The sequence below is a fragment of the Physella acuta genome, unplaced genomic scaffold, assembly GCF_028476545.2.
Source record: "Physella acuta isolate Inbredline_101_S28 unplaced genomic scaffold, ASM2847654v3 ptg000281l, whole genome shotgun sequence".
NCBI lineage: Eukaryota > Metazoa > Mollusca > Gastropoda > Physidae > Physella > Physella acuta.
The window spans coordinates 717,793-739,418 of record NW_026731800.1 but is presented as its reverse complement, the minus strand read 5'-3'; the positions used below and the strand labels follow the sequence as shown (position 1 = coordinate 739,418).

The following is a 21,626-nucleotide window of genomic DNA, read 5'->3' as shown; positions in this document are numbered from 1 at the left end:
TTTCAGTTTAGTCATTGAATGTCGCATGTCCTGTGTCCATTGCGACCTGATGAAAAGTGTAGTAATGCCTATAAGGCTACTATAAGACAAACCCACAGCCATACTTTCATTTATATGTAGCCCTATATAGATCTAGATAACATAACTATAAACTTAAATAACTAGTGATGAATCACTCAGTTTGTGCCACCAGTTATACCTAAGTGGCAGGGGTATAGCATGAGCCACTAGTTACTCTACCAGGGCAGTGCCAGTGCATATCCCCAAAAAGGTATAGTTTTAAACTTTTGTGCACAGCCCTAAAAAATACAGCCTCCCCTGCATCATTAACTATGAATGTTTGTTAATATAAATCAATATATATAGACTAGTATAATTAATGTATTTTCTGATCTAAAGCAGGCTTATATAAATTTCAACGTAGAGGAATAATAATTTTCAGAAATAATATAGGAATTTAGCTAGTTGGTTTAATGGAAGAATATACTTAAGGCTAATTTTTGTGGCTTGTCTTTTTCAGATAAAATGTTATGAGCTGCTACAAATCAATTTGATAATTAGTTGGTCATGAGCCAAATTATGGAGAAAACATTGGCTTCATTGCCAAAACTTTTAACACAAACTCTTATTGGCGGAAAAAACAGCAAATCATCAGCCCGACAACCTCTGCACCAAGAGGTGCAAATTTTTATGAATGTTGTGCATAGAGCTCGTTCCAAGACCCATGAAGCAGCAATAGTGCATTCTGAATTGACTGCATTGCAGCAAAAGCTCAAGCAGGCTGAAGTATCAAGTTCATCTGTCATGATTCGGAATTCTTTTACTAAAGCTATTTTTTGTCATCTTTTAGGATACGATGTCACTTTTGTTGCAATTTATGCAATAAATCTTGCGCAGCAGGGCAAAGGCTATGACAAGAGGTTGGGGTATCTGTTGTGTTGTCTGTTGTTACATCCGCATCATGAGATGGTCATGCTGATGATGGCCACTCTCCTGCGTGATTTGAAGAGTTCCAACATGGGAGACAACTGTATTGCTTTGATTGTTGCTGGTCAGCTTGTTGGGGAAGAAAACATTGCAAGTATTTTACCTGAAGTGATCAAAAAGCTGAAACATTCCCATGAGCTAGTCAGAGAAAAAGCAATTTACTGCTTGCAAGCATTCTACAACAGTTCTCCGGCCTTGGTACAACCTTCTCTTCCGCAACTTAATTTATTTCTGGAATCTAGAGACCCTGGTATTTTATCAGCTGTGGTGAATATTTTTCTTATTTTGGTTAGGGAAAACCCACACAAGTATGTAAGCCTTGGAGGAAGTTTCTTGCATATACTTGATCAAATTAACAGTGGAGGATTTGGTTCAACTTACTATTACCATATGGTTCCGTTACCTTGGTTGCAAATTAATCTCCTGAAAATCTTAGGTCACTTGGGTTCAGTGGAAGCTAGACTACAAAGTGCAATAGCTTCTTTTCTGCAAACATTAATTGAAAAGACCAAGGTGACAGAGCCAGTGTCTTTAGCAATTCTGATAGAAAGTGTGCTGACAGCTGCCAAGATTCATGCAGATGAGCAGCTGCTCAATTTATGCTCCCGTTGCATTGGTAAACTGCTGTCATCTGATGCCAGTAACAGCATGCGATACCAAGGCTTAGGGCTTCTTATATCTCTGTCTAGAATCAAATCATCCTTTGCAGCTCAACACCAAAGAGCTGTAGTGGAATGTCTGGCTGATGAAGATCCAGCCATCCAGTATAGAACAACATATTTACTCCATGCCATGGCCAACAGAGCAAATATAAAACCTATTTGTTCTAAGCTGTTTGATCAGATACAGAAAACAAAGGATAAGACGTTTGTGGATGACATCATAAAACTTATTAGTGATTTAGCAGAAAGGCTGGCTCCGGGAATAGACTGGTACGTACAGACGTACTTGAGCATTTTACATCTCAATGTTACACATGACGTTCAGCTTCAGCTGACTGAACAGGTGTTGCTGAAAATTGAGAACGTTTTCCAGACTGAAGACTCAGTTACAGTGGAGGATAAGAGTAGTTTAATGAGAGTGTTGTTGGAGGTGATAAACCAGCAGAGCCCATCACACCCTACTTTAATGCTGTCCATAGAGATAATGGCTTTAATAGCTCCAAAACTTGGCACCAAAATGCCGTTTAGAGAATTTCTTGATTCTGCTGAAAAGCTACTATTGTGGCAAAACAATTCATTCCCTAGCCATAGTCTGATACCAAGACCTTCTCAAAGCAGTGATGAAAATGTGGATAAATATCACATCTCAAATCTCATGGAGGTCAAATGTAGCTGTTTACGTGCAATAATTAAACTAGTTTTAGCCGGTTGTCTAGAAATTCCGGCTTTGAGAGAATGGCTTCAAAAACAGAATTACAGACTTTTGATTAGAGATCCTAGAGTGCTCTATCTACTGTCACTCCTGGAAGATTTGATCCAGAATCCTGAAACTGTGACTCAAATGTCTCAGATTGTCTTTGACTCTTCCCATCTAGATTTGTCTTTGTCATTCTTGGATAAATTTATTGTACACGAGTTAGCTCAGGGTAAAGAAACTCTTAAACCCAAGTATTTAAAAACTGATCAAAATGTTGATAGCTCAGTTGGGAATTTTACTGAAGTCATTACATCAGTGGAAACAAATAATTCCTCATCTGTTGTCTCAAAGTCTTCCTCCAATATCAAAACCAAATGGGTCGACGAAGAAGAGACTTCAAATACCACAGATCCGGAGAAAAAACCTGAAGAGAATATTGCTAATGAAATTTTTCTTGGTTTAGATGATACTGGGATATCAGAACATTATGGTTTCAACAACACATACTCTAAATCTAGAAACAAATGGGCAGATGATGAGAATGATTTGCTGTCAGGATTAAGTCTGAATCCTTTTGGGATCTCTAAAAAAAATGCTCAGTTCTCTCGTTGGCACGAAGAAGATGACACTGACAATGCATCCTGTATTTCAGATGCAGATGCCAGCCAATCCAGCTTCATCTCCAACCAGTCTGAGAAAGTAGAAAGCCCTTTAAATTATCCAGGCCAGATAAGTTTGCCCTATTTGTCCGAGCCTTACAGCTTAGAAGCTGAATTGTCTAGTTCAAGTTACAATGCAACTGCTCAACAGGAAGCTTCTATCTACTCTGAGTATTTGGCAGATGTGACCTCACCCAGTTTTTCACTATCTACCATGGAGACCCTCACAGACAGTGAGCCTGAAGATGCCACTTGATAGAAAACTTAATTATTTTCCCATGTATGTCGTCAGCTTGTATGATCTTGTCTTACTTTTTTTAGATTGTAAAACTCATTTTCCATGACTCTGCATTCTGTTTGACAGATGGATAAGACAGACCACTTCTAGCAAACCCACCGCAAACAAATCTTATTATTAATGAGTTATTTTACAATAATTTTATGTAATGTGTAAGTTCTAAAAAATGTAGGGCAAAATAAGTAGTCTTGAATAATTTGGATAGTGCCTACTCTTAAAATTGTTAATCAGGTATAGGTAAAAATGTGTTGTTTTCTTTTGGTAGGATGAGAGGGTCACTAATAAATACTCAACTAGTAGATACATGTTTGGGGGGGGGGGGGGGGGGGGACTTAAGTGGAATTCACTGTAGACTTGTTTAACAGCTAAGATTATTTATAAAATATTGTCAAGAAAAAAATAAATATAGCTTGTGCTGAAAACTACTGTTTAAGGGAGTGAGTTGGGCATTAAACCCGTCAACCCCCCCCCCCCCCCCATTAGCCCTTGCAATTACCACCCTGATCTCCCCCTTCCCACTGTCAATTTGCCCTCATAATAATCCCCATTATATAAAACAAAACCTCATGAACATGACTAAAAAAACACAACATACAATATATTATTAATTAGCAGTTGTGAAATTTTGTGTTAAATGCTCTATCCTGATATGAAAAATGGAACACGAACATAAAATTTAATATGAGTATTCTATACTACCCATCGCAAGAGGTAATTTTCTCAAGACAAAATTTATTGGCTTTGAATTAGTAGAGCCTAAAAAAAATCAATGGTTCTTTCAGACTATTGAGGGGTGGGGGGGGGGGGGGGGGGGGGGGGTGGAGTAAGGAGGAGGTAAGTGGTCAAAGTAAATATTTGAATATATTTTACTAATTCTAGTATACACTTCAGAAGATACATTGGCCAGACACCACACCCATAGAGAGTGGTCTCACTTTAAGGTGTTACATTTCACGTTTGCTGTCGGCTCTTACATCAGCATTCTAATTATGTATACCTGTTATGCCTATTCATCACTCAACAAAGAAATAGTGCACTATTTGGTGAAGGGGAGTGTTAATAAATATGGGAGACAATAGGTAATGCATTACCCCACTAGTTAACCTGCAATATTTTTTTTTAAAAGTAGATGTATGTTATTTTTTATATAATTGGAATATTTTGCTTATCTAATGCTAAACAAGTGTAATATTTGTCTTTTTCTATTCATTGTTTCCTGTTTTTGCAATACCTTGACATTTGCCTTACCTATTGGTTTGCTTTGGAGGGTAAAGAGAAACAGCATGTGTATATTTGTATATTTTAATCTTATGTTTGTATGCAAAGCTTTAAACTAGTGCTAGTCATTAAAAAGGGCTGCTGAATTGCAGGATATGAACCCCTCAGGTTAAGGATCATGATATAAAATTTGTTTAATAAAGACTCACACTAGACTTGGAAGATATAACTGAAAGAACATCATACTCCTAGAGGTGGTTCAGTCTTTAGAAACTGTGTGACAATACCTTTGCATTTAAATACATGTATTTTTATAACTGAATTTTAGCCATTGATATTTTAATTACTTATTGTTGTTAACTGTTTTGAGAATTGATCAGTATATCTAATATTGACAGCCATGTGTTTGGCTTTATCAACTTAGTTAACCAAAACTGTTAACATATATCCATTGCAAAGGGAAACAATAAATATTTTTGACAAAATCAAAAACTGTCTAGCACATGTTAAGAGCACATGATTGCAAAGAGAATCAACACAAAAATTGAACTTTCAATCCCTAGTCTACATGTCATAAATGGCAAACCCCTAACAGGAAAACACAAACCTTTATTTTCTATGATAGTGTATGCAATGCAATTGTATCTTATGTACTAACAGGACGTTGATTTAATTTTACTACCATTCACAAAATATACTACAATGAAAACAAGTGTTTATAATTATTTTAATGAAAGAATATTTTACAAATAAGAGTCACCTGTTACCCATTATAAATCTAAATACATGAAAAAAAAGAAAAAAAAATGCATTCTGTGGGTTTTTTTTTAAACTAAAAAATTACAAAAGTATTAAATTAAGTGAAAAGTTATTGCTTTAAAATAGATTCTGATTTGTGTATACTCTAAGTAGGCCTATTTCTCTTTTACAGTTGACATTCAAAATTTATTTTAAAAACAGCATTTTTATTTTTATGTCATTAGTCTAGTAAAAAAAAGTCTGAACCAAATGCTGTAGAAATTAAAACAATTGGCTTAAAACAAACATTTGATTTTGTTTAAAACTTGTTTGATTTTGTATGCTATATCAAATAATTGTAATTTGGTTGTGAAATTGGTCAAAAACAAATTATTTTAAACTTGTATATATTTATTTATATTAATCAATGGAGTTTTCATATCTGCACAAACCAACTTAAGACAATGGGAACTTGTGAATTTAAAAAATTATAAATAATAGTTATGGTATATTATTAATTAAAAAATACTTTCAGAATCTGAAAACTAAACATATGTCATACTCATGCACTTAAAAAGAGTATACGAAAAAAATTCCTTTCCCTGTTGAAAGATGATATATACAGAAAACATTTATTGAAACTTTATTCATGGAATAAATCCCTTCATATTAAAATCTTTCAGAAAATGAATGTCAAACACACAGGTTATCATTATTTTTCTTCAAACACACCAAACATTTTGTTCAATGTAAAACCCACTCCCATGGTTCCAGCAGGCAGAAAAATGTTTGCATCATATACACAATCATCTTTGATATACATTGACTTATTCAAAAAAAGTGGAGGAATATATTTTAAATATTAAAAGGGAGTCCACCCAAAGCCCCTGAAAAATTGCAATGGAAATAAATGTGATCCATTTTCCTGGCACAGAGTAAAATCAATATTTTCAACGATATCTTCAAATTTAAATCACCATTATTCATCTGATCATGAATCTTCTTGGGTCAGTCAGAGTTGCACCAATGACCAGAGTGATGCATATTTATGAAACAATTGAATCACTTATGGTCTGTTTAGCAGATGTATAAAGAGGACCGAACTTTCCCTTCTCCCTTAAGCTATCAGAACTTATCATCTCAAACTTTGTCATTTTATAATGGCTGTTATCCATGGGATGGCTGTGAGCTTAGTTATTCTATAGCAGCCATAAGTCAGGAGACCAAGCAGGCTAAGTCGAAAACTCCACTTTGTAATTACAGATATTGCACTAGGTGCTGGCATTCTGAAAAATAGTTGTTTTTTTTTTAAATCAAACAGGTGTCATTAGATTGTGAGATCAAATTTAATCAACAGTTGTAAAAGAAAGATTTCTTACTTGCAAATCTCATCAATATTCAATTCCTTCTCCCAGTTTTCTTTAATGCCTTGAACATGTCCAATACCGACAACACCAACAACAACTGTGGGCAATTTTCCTGCAATAAAAAATAACAAGAATAAAATACAATAATTTTGTGATAAAATGTAAACTGAGCAAACTTTTTAATCAAATTGCATAATTAAACACCCGTGGTTAAAACTTAATATGATACATAATAAAAAGAAATTCAGTATTATAAAAAAGGCTGCTAATGATCACTTGGTATATGATATGCTTGTTTCTACAGAATGGTTATTCTCTTTGATTTCTAAATTATGTCGACAAGTTCTGGTAATTCTTTATTCAAACAACAGATCACTATCAGTTCAGATTTATTCACAATTGTCTAATTGGCCTCAGCATTGTATGTATATGAAATGGCATGGTTTAGACAAGTGGTAAAATGTCTGCCATAAAAACTAGTCTAGAATCCATCACTGATATCTAATATAAGATGGATTCAAGCTGACTTATCAAAATGCACAAAGATGTCTATCTATTCACCATCAAGCTTAAAAAGAGTTAAAAAATAAAAATCTTTCAATCTTTACTTTATAATATCTTAACACACAAGTAAAACCTTCAAAGGTAGTAAAATCAATTTCAGATGTCCAACATTAAGTTAAAAAAAAATGTACCATCTGGGGCTTCTGGGCAAGCAAGTGGTTGAGCTACTTTACGCAGAGAGTGTGCCAGAAAGATATCTCGTTCTGTGACAAAGACTCGTCCAAGTGCAGGAAATTCTCCTGTCATTTCTTCAATCATCTGCTCTAGCATATCTTTTTGTTTACATTTCTCAACATCTTCTTTCCTGCAAAAAATTGAACATTTAAAAAAAAAAAATTATAGAAATTTTAAAGTTTCTTTAGCAAAATAAAATCATTTTGATGTTTCCAGTTACTAATTTGGGAATGTTTGTATAAGATTTTTTATGACACTCTCCTTGAAAAAAGATGCATTGCTTGCTTACGTTATTGGCTCCTTTGAGAAGAGGATTGCATATGCTAGCTTTAAGCGTTGCCATATACTCAGAGATGCTAATGCTCTACGCAGGGTAATGTGGATAGGTCTGTCACCAAGGATAAACTTACAGCCACCTTTCAATTTCTGGGCCTGTAAAGTAATAAAACTTGCATTATTTTAACTACCTTTTAACATAGGTCACGGTATTTTAGGTTAATAAAAATATAACAAACCTCATTAAATGCAACTCTAAATTCACCACCTGGCGCCATACCAAGCTCTTTGGTAATGTAGGCAGACATGTTCAGCAAGAGAATATTTAGAATGCCTTGCATTAAACCATTCTGTAAAATAAAATGTGATTTATTTACATTTTAAACTGAAACAAAGGAAGACAATTCTATTCTTTCTCCTTAAAAACACAAGTTTTACTCTCTCTTTTAAATTAATAAATACGAGCCTACCCCCAGCGTATCATACGCTGCTCTTTAGTTGTTTCATTTTCTACTTTTCAGTAATTCATAATTTGTGAATTCGACAGTACCAATGCTGCCACTGAAAATATTTTATATTTAAATATTTAAAATACTAACCCCCCCCCTTTCCCCTAACCCTACACCCGCCCCATCCCCCCCCCCCCCACCCCCATCCCCGTGAAAGCAGCCTCCTCTTAGTTATTTCTTAGTTACCTCCTGTAAGTTTAAAATCGAACTAAATTATCTGCCCCTAATAGAAACCCGGCTCTAGGGCTCTACGATTTGTAAACATTTAGCTTTGTAAACATATAGTGTGACCACAGCTCACCAGACAATGTGGGGGTGGGGTGGGGGTGGTAGTGATAGTGATGGAGAGAAAGAGAGGGGACTGCAAGGAGGCGCTTGCAGCTTGTTTTCTAAAGGCTCCCAGAAGAGAATTATATATATAGATTCTCTGGGCATGATTGCTTTGTGTAAATGGGAGTACTCTACCAATGTATCTAGTTGATATCTTTATTTTAAAGTCATCCCTTCATTAATCTAAAAAAATAATTTGTGTTCATGAGTTATGACTCAAGCTAAAGGTGTTTTATCCAAAAAGTTGCAAAAGCCAATAAACATTTAATGGAATCACATGATTGATATGTGATAACTAATAACCCCTCAAAGTCTTGAGTACCCAGCTCAAGGCTGTTGGATATCAAAAACCACCCAGGCCTGGGGTAGACCTGTTACAAATTATATGAAGTAAGATAACTGGCTACATAACTGGAGTCAGCTGAACTCTAACTCAACAGACCTAAAAAGTTACTTTCATTACTGCATAACCAAGTCTCAAGTTCAGATCCTGTGTTTGAGTCTCAGAGACCATCTAGCTCTGATGGGTTCCTGACTCACATTAGGGAAAGTAGAGGTGGCAGGGCTGACCACACTATCCCTTCAAATGTTGAGGTCACTAATACCTGCCTCATGGACCAATTAAGTTTTGAAAGGGTATTTTACTTTTTTCCTAACATTGCTAATAACATTTTTATAACTCTTTTAAAAAAATGCTTATAAACAAGTATTTAATATAATAACCATTGATATTGGCATTTTCTTGGTAATAACTGTGTTTTTTTTGGGTTAGGCAAAGACATGGAAAGAAAACTGCCACCTGTTAACTTACCCTTTTGATGACCTGTTGTATAGTAGAGAAGTTGATGTTCTTAGCTTCTTCTAAAATTTTCTCTTCATCCATTCTCAAGATGTTCACTCTACTCTGACACAATTCAACCATGATTACATGTGGTTTTGTTGATTGAATTACCTGTAATAATTGAATTTCATAGATCTAAATTAACAACAGTCTATGTTTTAAAAAGTGTTACTGGCCACTGTCATCACATACAAATGGTGTTATTTCAAAAAATATAAAAACTATAATCTCGACTCTTCTTGTATAACAGAATGCAAAACAAATAATATATAAGCATATTCTGTTATGTCAATAAAATATATATCTATTTGAAAAGTTATATTTGTATCTACCTTTGACACATCGTCTTGACTCTCCTTGCTAAAATGTGCAGTACCAACAATATATACAAGGCAACCATCTCTTTCTAACAATGTGACTGTCTCTGGCAAATCAGAGATAGGAACTGGAACTCTAGTTAATGACTTGGGATCAACATCTGCTTCGTCATCTGTATAATTTTCATCTTCATCCTCATCTTCACTTAGCCAAATATCATCTGATCATTAAAAAAAAGTATTTTGTCTTTAACTTGACAGTTACTATGAAGTTAGGTTTAAATGTTAACCCAACCATAATTATTTTCTTACAATTTCCTAAATTTTGAATTATGAGGTCTTAAAGGGTAATTTCACTTTATGCTTCAAAATTTAATCCTAGGTATTTTGTTAGTAAATACTAAAACATTTAGTGCACTATATCAAAAAATAGATAATATTGATGCTTTATTTGAGTTTCTTAATGTTTTAAGTCAACTATTTTTTTTAAATTTCATTAGAGGTATTAGTTTTCTTACACTCAAATATTTTAAGTTAGATTTAACTTAATTATGTGATTTTTCAAGAAAAAGTACTAATCATGACACCCCCCCCCCCATTAAAAAAACACTGTAACTGCTGCAAGTTTATTTAACAATGAAAAAAATACAAGGTGTGGATATGCATAAGTATGTTAAATTTACTAAGAAGAGTAAAGAGTATGTTGAATTAGTTTCCTTACCATCAATACCACTACCATTTTTTGCTGCATTACTAGAAGGGATGTCTCCACTTGCCATTAGATCTCCCTGCATATTGTCAGGTATGTAAAAATTTTCTTCAGTACTGTCATTGTGTTCAGATTCTTCATCATCTTCCTTATTGTAGAGTGAGGCCCCTCCTACATTGTTGTTCTCTGCATTGTCCACAACTATGTGTCCTGTGTTGTTGTTCGTTGTTAGATCGGCATCGTCTTGATCTACTTCTTGTGACATAGTTTACACATTCATTTAACTCCTTTGAAGAGAAAATAATTTTCAAAAATAGACCTAAATAAAGCTAACTATGTTTCTATTACACTAACGTAAAGAACACAAAATAAACATATCCTGGTGACTTTAACTATATTATACAAAATTTGAATCAGATGTGATAAAAACTCTTGATTTCTATACAGGCCTATAGACTTAAGACTATATCAAATTGTATTTAAGCAAAATAAAGTTAAAATTTCTTATTTTTGACATGGAGTGTACAATTTACATTCTTTTAGATCTACAGATAGATCTAAATATTTGTAAAGTTTCATTTCTGTACCAATTGATATTATTTAGTATTGACCTAACTTAATGTTTTCATTCTAATTCTTCACTTTTGTCAGAAAAATTTCCTTATTGATACACTTTTCTGTTGTTCAAACCTACAACCAGAATAGGGCTAACAGTTTTTTACAGTTTTTTACTGCTGTACCATTTTGGAATAATGACCGACGCTATATTGTAAGATTAGCCAGCAGTGTTTGAGCGCAAGATTTGCTATATAAACAGCTGCCATCTGTAAATTAGGGTTGTTTCCCCTGAATCTAACTATAATATTTTACAAAAAAAAACAACAACTTAATATGGCTGCTATAGTTACTAGTAATCAGAGAATCGTTTATGTAACTTTTAAAACATATATCCTCCTGAAAATGTTAAATAATAACTAAAATTTAATGAATCTTCTTTAAAAAAAGGGGAGTTAGGTTACTGGTAGTTAACTAAATAAACACATTGCTGGCTAATGTCAATGCTAACCCTATCCCTAACCCTAGTCCTACCATATGCCTCACCGTAATTTCTAACCATAAAATTAGTTGAGATTACAATACTACTAACAACCCAACACACCTATTTTATGGAAGAGACAATTATCATACATCGGTATCTAAAATCATCCAAAACCAAATAGTCAGGATTTTATAACCATATTAATTTTTATTACATCGCACATGATTTTAAAAATATTTTATGGGCCTCTTGAATACCTTTGAGGTAAAACTACATTTTAGTGTAGGCCTATTTTATTCCCCACTTCACATTCACCTCCAGTTCAGCGTATTTTATTATAAACACAACTGAAACACACAGGAAAACACTAAGCCTATTTCTTTATGAATTTTAGTTTTAGATAATTTAGCCTACTTTTGTCAAAACTTAAGAAAAATCAAAATTTGGAATATTGAATTTAGATTTACCTTTATTTTTACTCTTTAAAATATGTTTGTGTCAGTTAAGATTTTCATGGCGATGGGTAAAGTACCAAACTCATAACTGCAAGGCAGTTAAAGTTTGTATTGTTTAAAGTTAAAAGTATCTCTAGCTCGCCTAATACTATTATAACTAAACATATATGAACTCACAATGACCCCAACATTGAGGCCACCACAATTTCAAATAGCAATTGCCCAAGCTATGACGTATGCTGATAAATCAGTCAATGTGAACTCACTGTTTACCCTCGTCCATGTAGGGATTTTTCTCAGGCCGGCGATATTTAATTCAATAATTGGTAGGTTGAATTATGGATTTTTTAAAATAAAACATTATGTTATTTCAAATACACCATTAAGTTCCTTACCCCTTAAGAGAACATTTGACACCACATTTAAATATCTAGCTTACTCGGTTGACGAGAAAAGAGAGAATTTGAAAATTATCCGAGAATGGAAAATGAACGACAAAACAGCGTTCTTACTCCTCGACCGGCATAACATGACGTCGTGGACTTGTGTCCACGAGCTTTTAATTCCCGCCATGGTAATTGCGTCAGCTTAGGTTATTTACTCACCGGAAAATAACAAATAGCAACTGGTTGATAATTAAAACTAGATGTAGTTATTTTATTATTTATTAAATTCTATTCTACATGTTATTCATACCATTTTATGAAGTAATGAACACCTGCAAAAATCAAATGGCCATAATAAATATTTTTATTTCAAATTCTAATTTTAAATAATAAATATGCTTAAAATAATATGATAGTAATAGTTAATAGTTAAGATAGTTTATAAATACAAATACATATTTTACACTCAATTCACATTATGGGGATGATTATATTGAGTCAACAGTGTGGCAGCTGAGGTTCATACATGGTATTAGTGTCTTTTTTTTTTCTTACATTAAAGTTTTTTATTCTTTTAAAAATCTCCAAACATCGTCACTCGCGTGATTGCTTGCTTATGTTTACTATCCTGTGGATGAAAAATCCCACTACGGTCGCGGGTTCACCGTGAGTTCAGTACACGTCATAGAATGAACACGCGTACACTAGATGGTCGGTGTCTTCACTTCCCCCTTCTTCAAGCAAATTAAAAAACAGACCTACTTTCCTACTTCTGGTCATTTTTTTTTTTAAAGTTCGGTCATTTTTTTTAAAGTTTACATATCAGACATGCTAGACAGCCAGTAGCTAGGCCAATGCAAAAATTTAATTTCAATAAAACAATATAATAGTTACATATTTGGATAGGGGCTGTCAATCTGATTACAGATCAGTTTAAATTTTCTAAATCTGACCATAAACAAAAAAGTTATGAATTTTTTTGTCATTAAAAAATAGCCGTTTTTTCAGACAACCGGGGTAGACCCTGAAAGAGGAAAAATACTGGGAGGGTATGGACCAAATTTTAAAGAGTTTTTCACTAAAAGTGGTATTAAAGCAAGCAAACTTCATCAATTGATGTCATGTTATGGTATTTTATAGATGTTTGTATGCCGAATCCAATGATGCTATTTTAAAAAGTGTCATTCGATTACATAATCGACTAATCGCATAGATTATCATTGATTATGTAATACCCCCCTTTCTATTTTTTTAAAACATCTAATAATCAATGTGATAAGAAGTCATTGTTTAAATGTAACACTGTTTTAATCTATAATATGACATTTATATATGCTGAAGCTAATGGTAGTATTTAAAATGGTCCAACATTGTTACATAACTATCAAATGTTAAGGTTAGGTAATACCACCCTTTGCTCAAAATATACCATTAATTAGTTTTTAAATCACTTTTGCTCATTGCCAGTTAACTTCAAGTTAATAGCCTACTAAAAGAAAATATAACTAATCAAGTTTTACAATACAAAGAGAAGAATGCTATTACAAAAGTAAATTTGTGATTATGTAACTTCTTAAAAGATGTTATGTAATCTATGTCCAATACTTTAGGCCTACTCTATTCCAAAATATAGGCCTATTTCATTATAATTATATTTCTTGTTACTTTGCTATAAAATTAGTCTAGTCACAAATGTGTCTGATCAGAATCAGAGTGTGCTTTATGATAATTACGTAATATTATTACCCATATTAAAATTATTCCTTTTTACAATTTCAATAAAATATTTTTTGGAGGAAAATTTTTTTTTAAAAACTTGCACAAGGTATAGATCTAGTGTAAGTTATAGGTCTATAACATAAATTATATTTAAGCCCAATGTTTGTGCTAGTAGTAAGTAGGCTTATGTATTTTTGTATGTCTACCAGTAGGCCTTTTACAATTAAAAACTTTCTTAAGAAAAAAGCACGTGTTTGAGTGCTTGATTGTGTAGATCTAGTAGATTCTAGAAACTGTGTAAGATTACGGTGTGTGCCTATACACAGACACGTGTACCACCACAAGCTTTTGCCTAGATTTTGTTTAATCTGACTAACCAGATCTTCTGACTAACGAATTTTATTGCCCTATTACGTAAACACCACCGCTGGATAGGCTAGTCGGCCAAGCCGATGAACGTGTCAGACGAATATTATGTACTTTCAGAGACAAAAGTCTGGCAAGATTTCTTGATCTATGCCCGAGGGTTAGTAACATCAACTCCACAAAGTGAAGGGGGAGGTAGGTGGGATATGAAACCACCACGTACTGAGTAGGTACCGTACGGGTGTTGTACAACATCAAAGGCGACGACCGTCGGCTCGTCGCGTCACGGACTAGTGGGGGCGGGGTGAGGCTTACGTAGGCTATGGTTGTTACGTTGGGTGTTATACAGAATGCCCACCCACCCCATCCCTTTTTGGTCAATTTGGCTGGCTAGTATCCTCCACTTTGTTAAGCGTATGTAGATTCTAAATGTGTAGTGAAAAAAAGGGGGACCGGGAAAAAAATAAAAGCCGTTTTTATGAAAAAGAAATGCTCTAATTTTAAATGAAATTAGGGTGCGCAAAACGCAGAATTGTTATAATCGGACAGTAACCATCTGGATTAATTTTAAAAACAAGATAAATTTGAAACCTGAGCCGTAAATATTAATAAGACTTTTTCCCCTTTAAATGGGTAAGGACAAAATTATGAAACATGCCTGTCGGCTTATATATCTAATCTATACAAAATAGATATAACCGTCGAGTCTAACACGGGAACACATGTAGGCCTATCTATCTTTAGAAATTGTTTACAGTATCATCCAATCGGATCGACCGCCTAGCGTCACGTGACCAGGCATTCGGATGTGCCACACGGTGTGTAGATCGACACAGCAGAGCACGCAGTCGGACAGCGGTCGGCGCGTTAATTTTAATTTTTGCTCCAATTTAAAATGTATGGGCGGCTTTATTTGGGGGTATTGTAGAGAAAATCATACATATAAATAAACGTCCAGATTTCAGCAATACAGCGCAGGGTTCAAATTAAAAATCGGTCTATAAATAACCCGGGAAACTTGGTTCAACTTTGCTGTACGATATCTCCGAAAGTATTTAATATATTTTGACGACGAACCCTGCGCTGTATACGTCTACATCTAATCTGTATTTCTGCCAAGTTTCACTGTTGTAGTATGTAAACTCGATTCGTGTATAAGAATTTTGTAACGCGTCGTCTTTGTAAAGAGGGCGATTCGAAGCACAGCCGAGCGGTTCAGTCGGCCAGCGGTCGGCGCGTTATGTTTTGATTTTCGGTCCACTTCAAAGTCTATAGACGTCTCTATCTTAGGGCATTATAGTACATATCATACATATTAATAAACGTCCAGATTTCAGCAATACAGCGCAGGGTTCAAATTAAAAATCGGTCTATAAATAACCCTGGAAACTTGGTTCAACTTTGCTGTACGATATCTCCGAAAGTATTTAATATATTTTGACGACGAACCCTGCGCTGTATACGTCTACATCTAATCTGTATTTCTGCCAAGTTTCACTGTTGAATGGCGAAAACTCGAAGAGTCTATAGACTCAAAGTAGCACCCCTGTTTTAAAAAGGCGAAAAAGCCTCCCCCCTAATAGCCTCCCCCCTAATCGGCACGTCGCCGCGGAGGGTAAAAAATGCGATTTAATCGGCGATTTCTTCAACGTTTGAAATCATATTAAAATCAAAATTATACAGTTTAAAAGGTTATTCAATTACAAACAGAATGGTGTATAACATGTTAATATAAACACAATAAAATCATGCAAAAAACAGAGTTAAACATGCAGGGGGTAGGGAAAAGCCGATTTGTCCGATTTTCTCGGCAGCGGCATTGGCCTAGCTACAGCCAGCTGTTTTTTTAATTAGATCTACGTCTAGCTTAAAAAAATAAATAAATAAACGCTTAAAATGCCCGTAAACAGATTATTTAGCGCAAAAAAAAAAAAAGGCAGCTGAACGAGCATTTTTTAAAATATGCAGCAATGAAAAAGGCTCAATGAAGTCTAAAAATCGCCCGTAATTAGGCCTAGCTCTGAAAAAGGCCACTGAACGAGCATCACTGATTATATAAGCGAATAGGCCACGCGGCGTTGACGAGGTTAACCACCGGTCACGAATGCAGCAACTGTCGGCCCACAGTGAAGAAAAAATCAATATACTAATAAAATTACTAATACAATAATAATGTCCATAATTTTACTTTTTCCGCACATGCTACAATTGAATTATAATTAAAATACTAGACTTAACAGTTCATTCCGTAAAAAACAAAAACTAGTTGTTTCAGTCTGGCAACTAGCGTAGCAATGACGTCATGATACTAAAAATAGCGGATAGAAATGTCAGCGTGGGTACCTCATTTTGGGATAAGATTTTGGAAACCAGAATCAATAATAATGTAAATATACAAGGTAAATATCTCAATTATATAATAACTTAGAGTCTGTCGGGCCATTTTCCCCGGAGGTCGGTCGTTTTTAGCGGCGGTTCAGTTTTTACGGAGAGCGCTCCACTAGAAATCCTCTTATTATTTACAACAACAAATATCTCGATTTTTTCTGGCATTCTAAGGCATATTATCCATTTTATTAGCATTTTGCATTAAAATAATGATGAAAAATTGCGAGATTAACAGGTTTTTTTGTCGTGGATAGGACCCCTAAAATAAACGTAAAAACCGTCTAAAAACGACGCGTGACGTTTCAGGGTCAGAGGTCAATCCAGCCATCTAAGCAACGCGCCAGACTAATAATTGGAATTGTTTTTTACCTTTTCTAATAAAAACACACTTTCATAAAAAAAAAATAAGTAGATGTAGAACTAAACCTAGTGTTTTCTAAATGTTTTGTGTGTTTCGGTTGTGTAGTTATAATAAAATACGCGCAACCGGGGGTGTACGTGAAGCGGCGAATAAAATTTAAAATACGCTAAAAATAAAATGGAGTTTCAACCCTCCTTTCAATTTGAGTAGGCATTCCGACTTCCGCTGTTTCGATTCGGTATTCAACATCCGGACTTTTCGATGCAGTCTTTATAAAAACTCGCTCTTTTCCGAAGAATGCCGAATCTCACTGTTGGAATCGAGTTTTTAGAAATATTCGATATAGATATTCTAGTGTAGTCGTATTATATGTTTCAATTAGAAAATTACCGCCATTATGACAATCTTTAAGCCGAAATCGATCGCACGATTCTAATGAGTTTATCTCGCGAACATGTCCCGTACGGTGCTGTCACATTTTAAATAAGTTTACGTATTAAACACATTATAAGTGTCTTGCCATTAGTTGTAAGTGTCCATTAAATAAACAAATATTATTATAATAACGGTTTTATGGCACTTACTACTTCTGCTTACGAGTTATCATACATGTCAAATCCCCGAGCTAGCGCTTCGGCCTTGACAACGCCATGGCGTCGGTTTAGCACCGCATTACCTATTATCGATAAAATACGCGCACTAATGCCAATGACGTAGTTTTCGAAGTTGGAAAGAATTTAAATTGTGGGTGGCACTGTTAAAACTAGATAAAATACGTTGATCAAGTTATCTATTAAAACCGACAGGCAAGAAGCTTAGGCTTACATTAAATAGTGTTAAGCATTTCACACATACCTACTTACTGACTTACTTAGATTTAAGGCTAATACTAATAGCCTTTAATATACTATTATACTTTATACTATAAATAAGTTATAGGCCTATTTCTTAGTATAACTAATGCTATATACTATATGTATCGATTGATAAAGTAAGTCTGGGCATATTATTGGTTATGATAAGTAAAGAAGCTTGGTGATAAACTTATTTAATTATTTGTAATAATTATGCTTATGACATTAGTAAATAATTAACAAAAGGTGCAGCAATTGACATGGGGGGGGGTACTAATTAATAAGGCAGTGAATTTAGAATGACATGAAAAAGGCATGATAATTATTATTCATAATAATTTAGGATACAATTTTTACATTTAATAATAAAAAGTAACAAAAAACAAATAACAACAAACAATACGGATTTAAATCACTGCATGTTGCCAATATATATATTCATATAAGCAGATAGACAGGGAAGCTGTAACTTCTGATTTGGTACAAATTAATACTTAGCTTAATAAACTTTTACAAGAATTTAAGGTTTTTCTATTGATTAGTAATTTAGTTGTACCAAAATATCAATAGGGTCTTATAAAGGCCCTAGTATATTAAAGTAGTTTCCCTTTTGGACCTGTCAATCCATCATCCATAAAGCAGCTGAAGTAGAGTTTATCTTTTCTTGACCCATGCACATGAAGTGATGGTGTGGTTAGCTCTCTGCCAAGCTATCTTTACTTTCCCTTGGGTCAGGTACTCATCTGAGCTTGGTGGATGCTGCACAGACAGACTCGTCTGAGATCTGAGCTTAAGACTTGCATGTTAGTAGTTGAGTGCTTTAACACACCATCCCTAGTTTTATTTTTCAGCATTCTTCTTATTACATGCTTCAGTATCAATAACCAAAATGTATCCTATCTATTATAGTAACATTCTGGACATACGTCTGTTGCAGTCACTATAATTACTATAAAAGGGTGCAACACCCTTTCATAGGACTTTTTAATTATATGCAGTCATACTTAATATAATTTTTTTCTATATTTCTATTGCCCCCACCCTCTAGCAAAGTTTCAATTTTAATATTAAAAAAAAACATAGACTTTCAGTCTGCATATTGACCTATATAGAACAGCACCCCTCACTTTAATTTGACTTGATTAGTTCTAATTATCCTTCATCAAATTTTGATTTTACTTTCATATTTCTATTGCCCACACTCTCTAGCACTAATGTGCAAAGTTTTATAATTATATCTCAAATAGCAGCAGTGGTATGCAAGCCTAAAGCCAATCACACAATTAAATCCGATGTTACAGTAATATATAACAGGTTTAATACATAACTTTAAAAATTCATATAAAAAAACTATTAGGCCTAGAATGATAAATTTGGTATTTTTATCAATGGGGTATATTATAGGATTAATCTGTGTACATTTTATCATTCTATGGTAATTAGGAAAAATATCCCAACATTCCTAATTTGTAGGCCGCCTCATTACTTAGATGGCTGGATTGACCTCTGACCCTGAAACGTCACGCGTCGTTTTCTGACGGTTTTTACGTTTATTTTAGGGTCCAATCCACGACATATGAAAAAACTGTTAATCTCGCAAATTCTTATCATTATTTTAACACAAGATGCTAATAAAATGGATAATATGCCTTAGAATGCCAGAAAAAATCGCTAGAATTGTAGTTGTAAATAATGAGAGGATTTCTAGTGGAGCACTCTCCGTATAAACTGAACCGCGGCCAAAAACGACCGTATAACGGGGAAAACGGCCCGTATAACAGTAGATTAATATATAATTGAGATATTTACCATGTATATTTACAGTATTATAGATGATTTTTACCAAAAATCCAATTACCCCGTAAGTAACCATGCGACAATTTCTCTCTGCTATTTTTAGTAACGTTGCATCATTGTTACGCTAGTTGCCAGACAGAAACAACTAGATCTAGTTTTTTGCGGAATGAACTGTTAAGTCTAGTATTTTAATTATAATTCAATTGTAGCATGTGCGGAAAAAGTAAAATTATGGACATTATTATTGTATTAGTAATTTTATTAGTATATTGATTTTTTCTTCACTGTGGGCCGACAGTTGCTGCATTCGTGACCGGTGGTTAACCTCGTCAACGCTGCGTGGCCTATTCGTTTATATAATTAGTGAAGCTCGTTCAGTGGCCTTTTTCAGAGCTAGGCCTAATTACGGGCGATTTTTAGACTTATTGATCGCCGTTAGCCTTTTTCAATTTTCATTGCTGCGTATTTTAAAAAATGCTCGTTCAGCGGCCTTTTTTTTGGCGCTAAATAATCTGTTTACGGGCATTTTAAGCGTTTATTTATTTTATTTTTTAAGCTAGATGTAGATCTAGTTAAAAAAATAATCTAGCATGCCTGATATGAGAACTTTAAAAAAAAAAAAAAAATTACCGAACTTTTAAAAAAATGATCAGAAGTAGGAAAGTAGGTCTGTTTTTCAATTTGCTTGAAGAAGGGGGGGGGGGGGGGGGAGAGAAGTGAAGACACCGACCATCTCGTGTACACGTGTTCATTCTATGACGTGTACTATAGGCCTGCTGAAGTCACGGTGACCCCGCGACCGTGGTGGGATTTTTCATCAATAGGATAGTAAACGCAAGCAAGCAATCACGCGAGTGACGATGTTTGGAGATTTTATTTAAAAAAAAAAATCACATACGTCATGTTTTCAAGATGAAAAAAAAATGTAATGTAAAAAAAAAAAAAAGACACTAATACCATGTATGAACCTCAGCTGCCACACTGTTGACTCAATATAATGTGAATTGAGTGTAAAATGTATTTGTATTTATAAACTATAATATAGCATATTTATTATTTAAAATTAGAATTTGAAATAAAAATATTTATTATGGTCATTTGATTTATGCAGGTGTTCATTATTGCATAAAATGGTTTGAATAACATGTAGAGTAGAATTTAATAAATAATAAAATAACTAGATCTAGTTTTATTATCAAATCAACCAGTTACTTTTTGTTATTTTCCGGTGAGTAAATTACCTAAGCTGACGCAATTACCATGGCGGGAATTAAAAGCTCGTGTACACAAGTCGACGACGTCATGTTATGCCGGTCGAGGGCCAAGAACGCTGTTTGTCATTCATTTTCCATTTTTGATTAATTTTCAAATTCTCTCTTTTCTCGTCAACCGAGTAAGCTAGATATTTAAATGTGGTGTCAAATGTTCTCTTAAGGGGTAAGGAAGTTAATGGTGTATTTAAAATAACAGAATATTTTATTTTAAAAAATCCATAATTCAACCTACTAATTTGAGACTATTCTCGCTCGGGTCCATTAAAAACGATTAAAATCTTATAAGTGTAGGTCTAGATCAATAACTAGTTAAAGATATCTACAAAGAATAGGTATTATGCATACAGAAAGTGGTCTAGATCTACGCCAGATTGGTTTGAAGACTTGCAGGTTAGAAGAGAATATTGATGAAAGGCTTTTGAGTGATGACAAACGATTATGTTGTTTATCTCCCCATGTTTCCGGTGAAACGGGCTTAGCAGTTATCGGTGATGGTATTTTAAAAATGTAGATCTCTATTCTGTTTTAGAAAAAAAGATTTGATACAATGAATAAAGACTAAATATCTACTTCTAGGCCTAGACTGGAGCAATGTCCGACCTCCCCCACCCCCTCCCCAGAAATTTGAGTCCGCTTCGAAT

At 34.2% G+C, this 21,626-nt stretch overlaps 2 protein-coding genes across 2 annotated transcripts; one reads left to right on the top strand and one right to left on the bottom strand.

Moving 5' to 3' along the window:
- Positions 1-523: 523 nt before the first annotated feature.
- On the top strand, positions 524-3,583 carry LOC131939463 (AP-4 complex subunit epsilon-1-like). The gene has a single exon (XM_059297766.1). The coding sequence runs from the start codon at positions 568-570 to the stop codon at positions 3,259-3,261; it is 2,694 nt and encodes an 897-aa protein (XP_059153749.1). The 5' UTR covers positions 524-567; the 3' UTR covers positions 3,262-3,583.
- A 1,864-nt stretch (positions 3,584-5,447) lies between these two features.
- Positions 5,448-21,454, bottom strand: LOC131939487 (traB domain-containing protein). Its single transcript, XM_059297812.1, has 9 exons — positions 21,331-21,454; positions 10,359-10,633; positions 9,653-9,858; positions 9,291-9,431; positions 7,880-7,990; positions 7,654-7,796; positions 7,322-7,494; positions 6,639-6,738; positions 5,448-6,545 (listed from the first exon to the last, which is right to left on the bottom strand). The coding sequence occupies exons 2-9, from the start codon at positions 10,609-10,611 to the stop codon at positions 6,410-6,412; spliced, it is 1,263 nt and encodes a 420-aa protein (XP_059153795.1). The 5' UTR covers positions 10,612-10,633; positions 21,331-21,454; the 3' UTR covers positions 5,448-6,409.
- Positions 21,455-21,626: the final 172 nt, after the last annotated feature.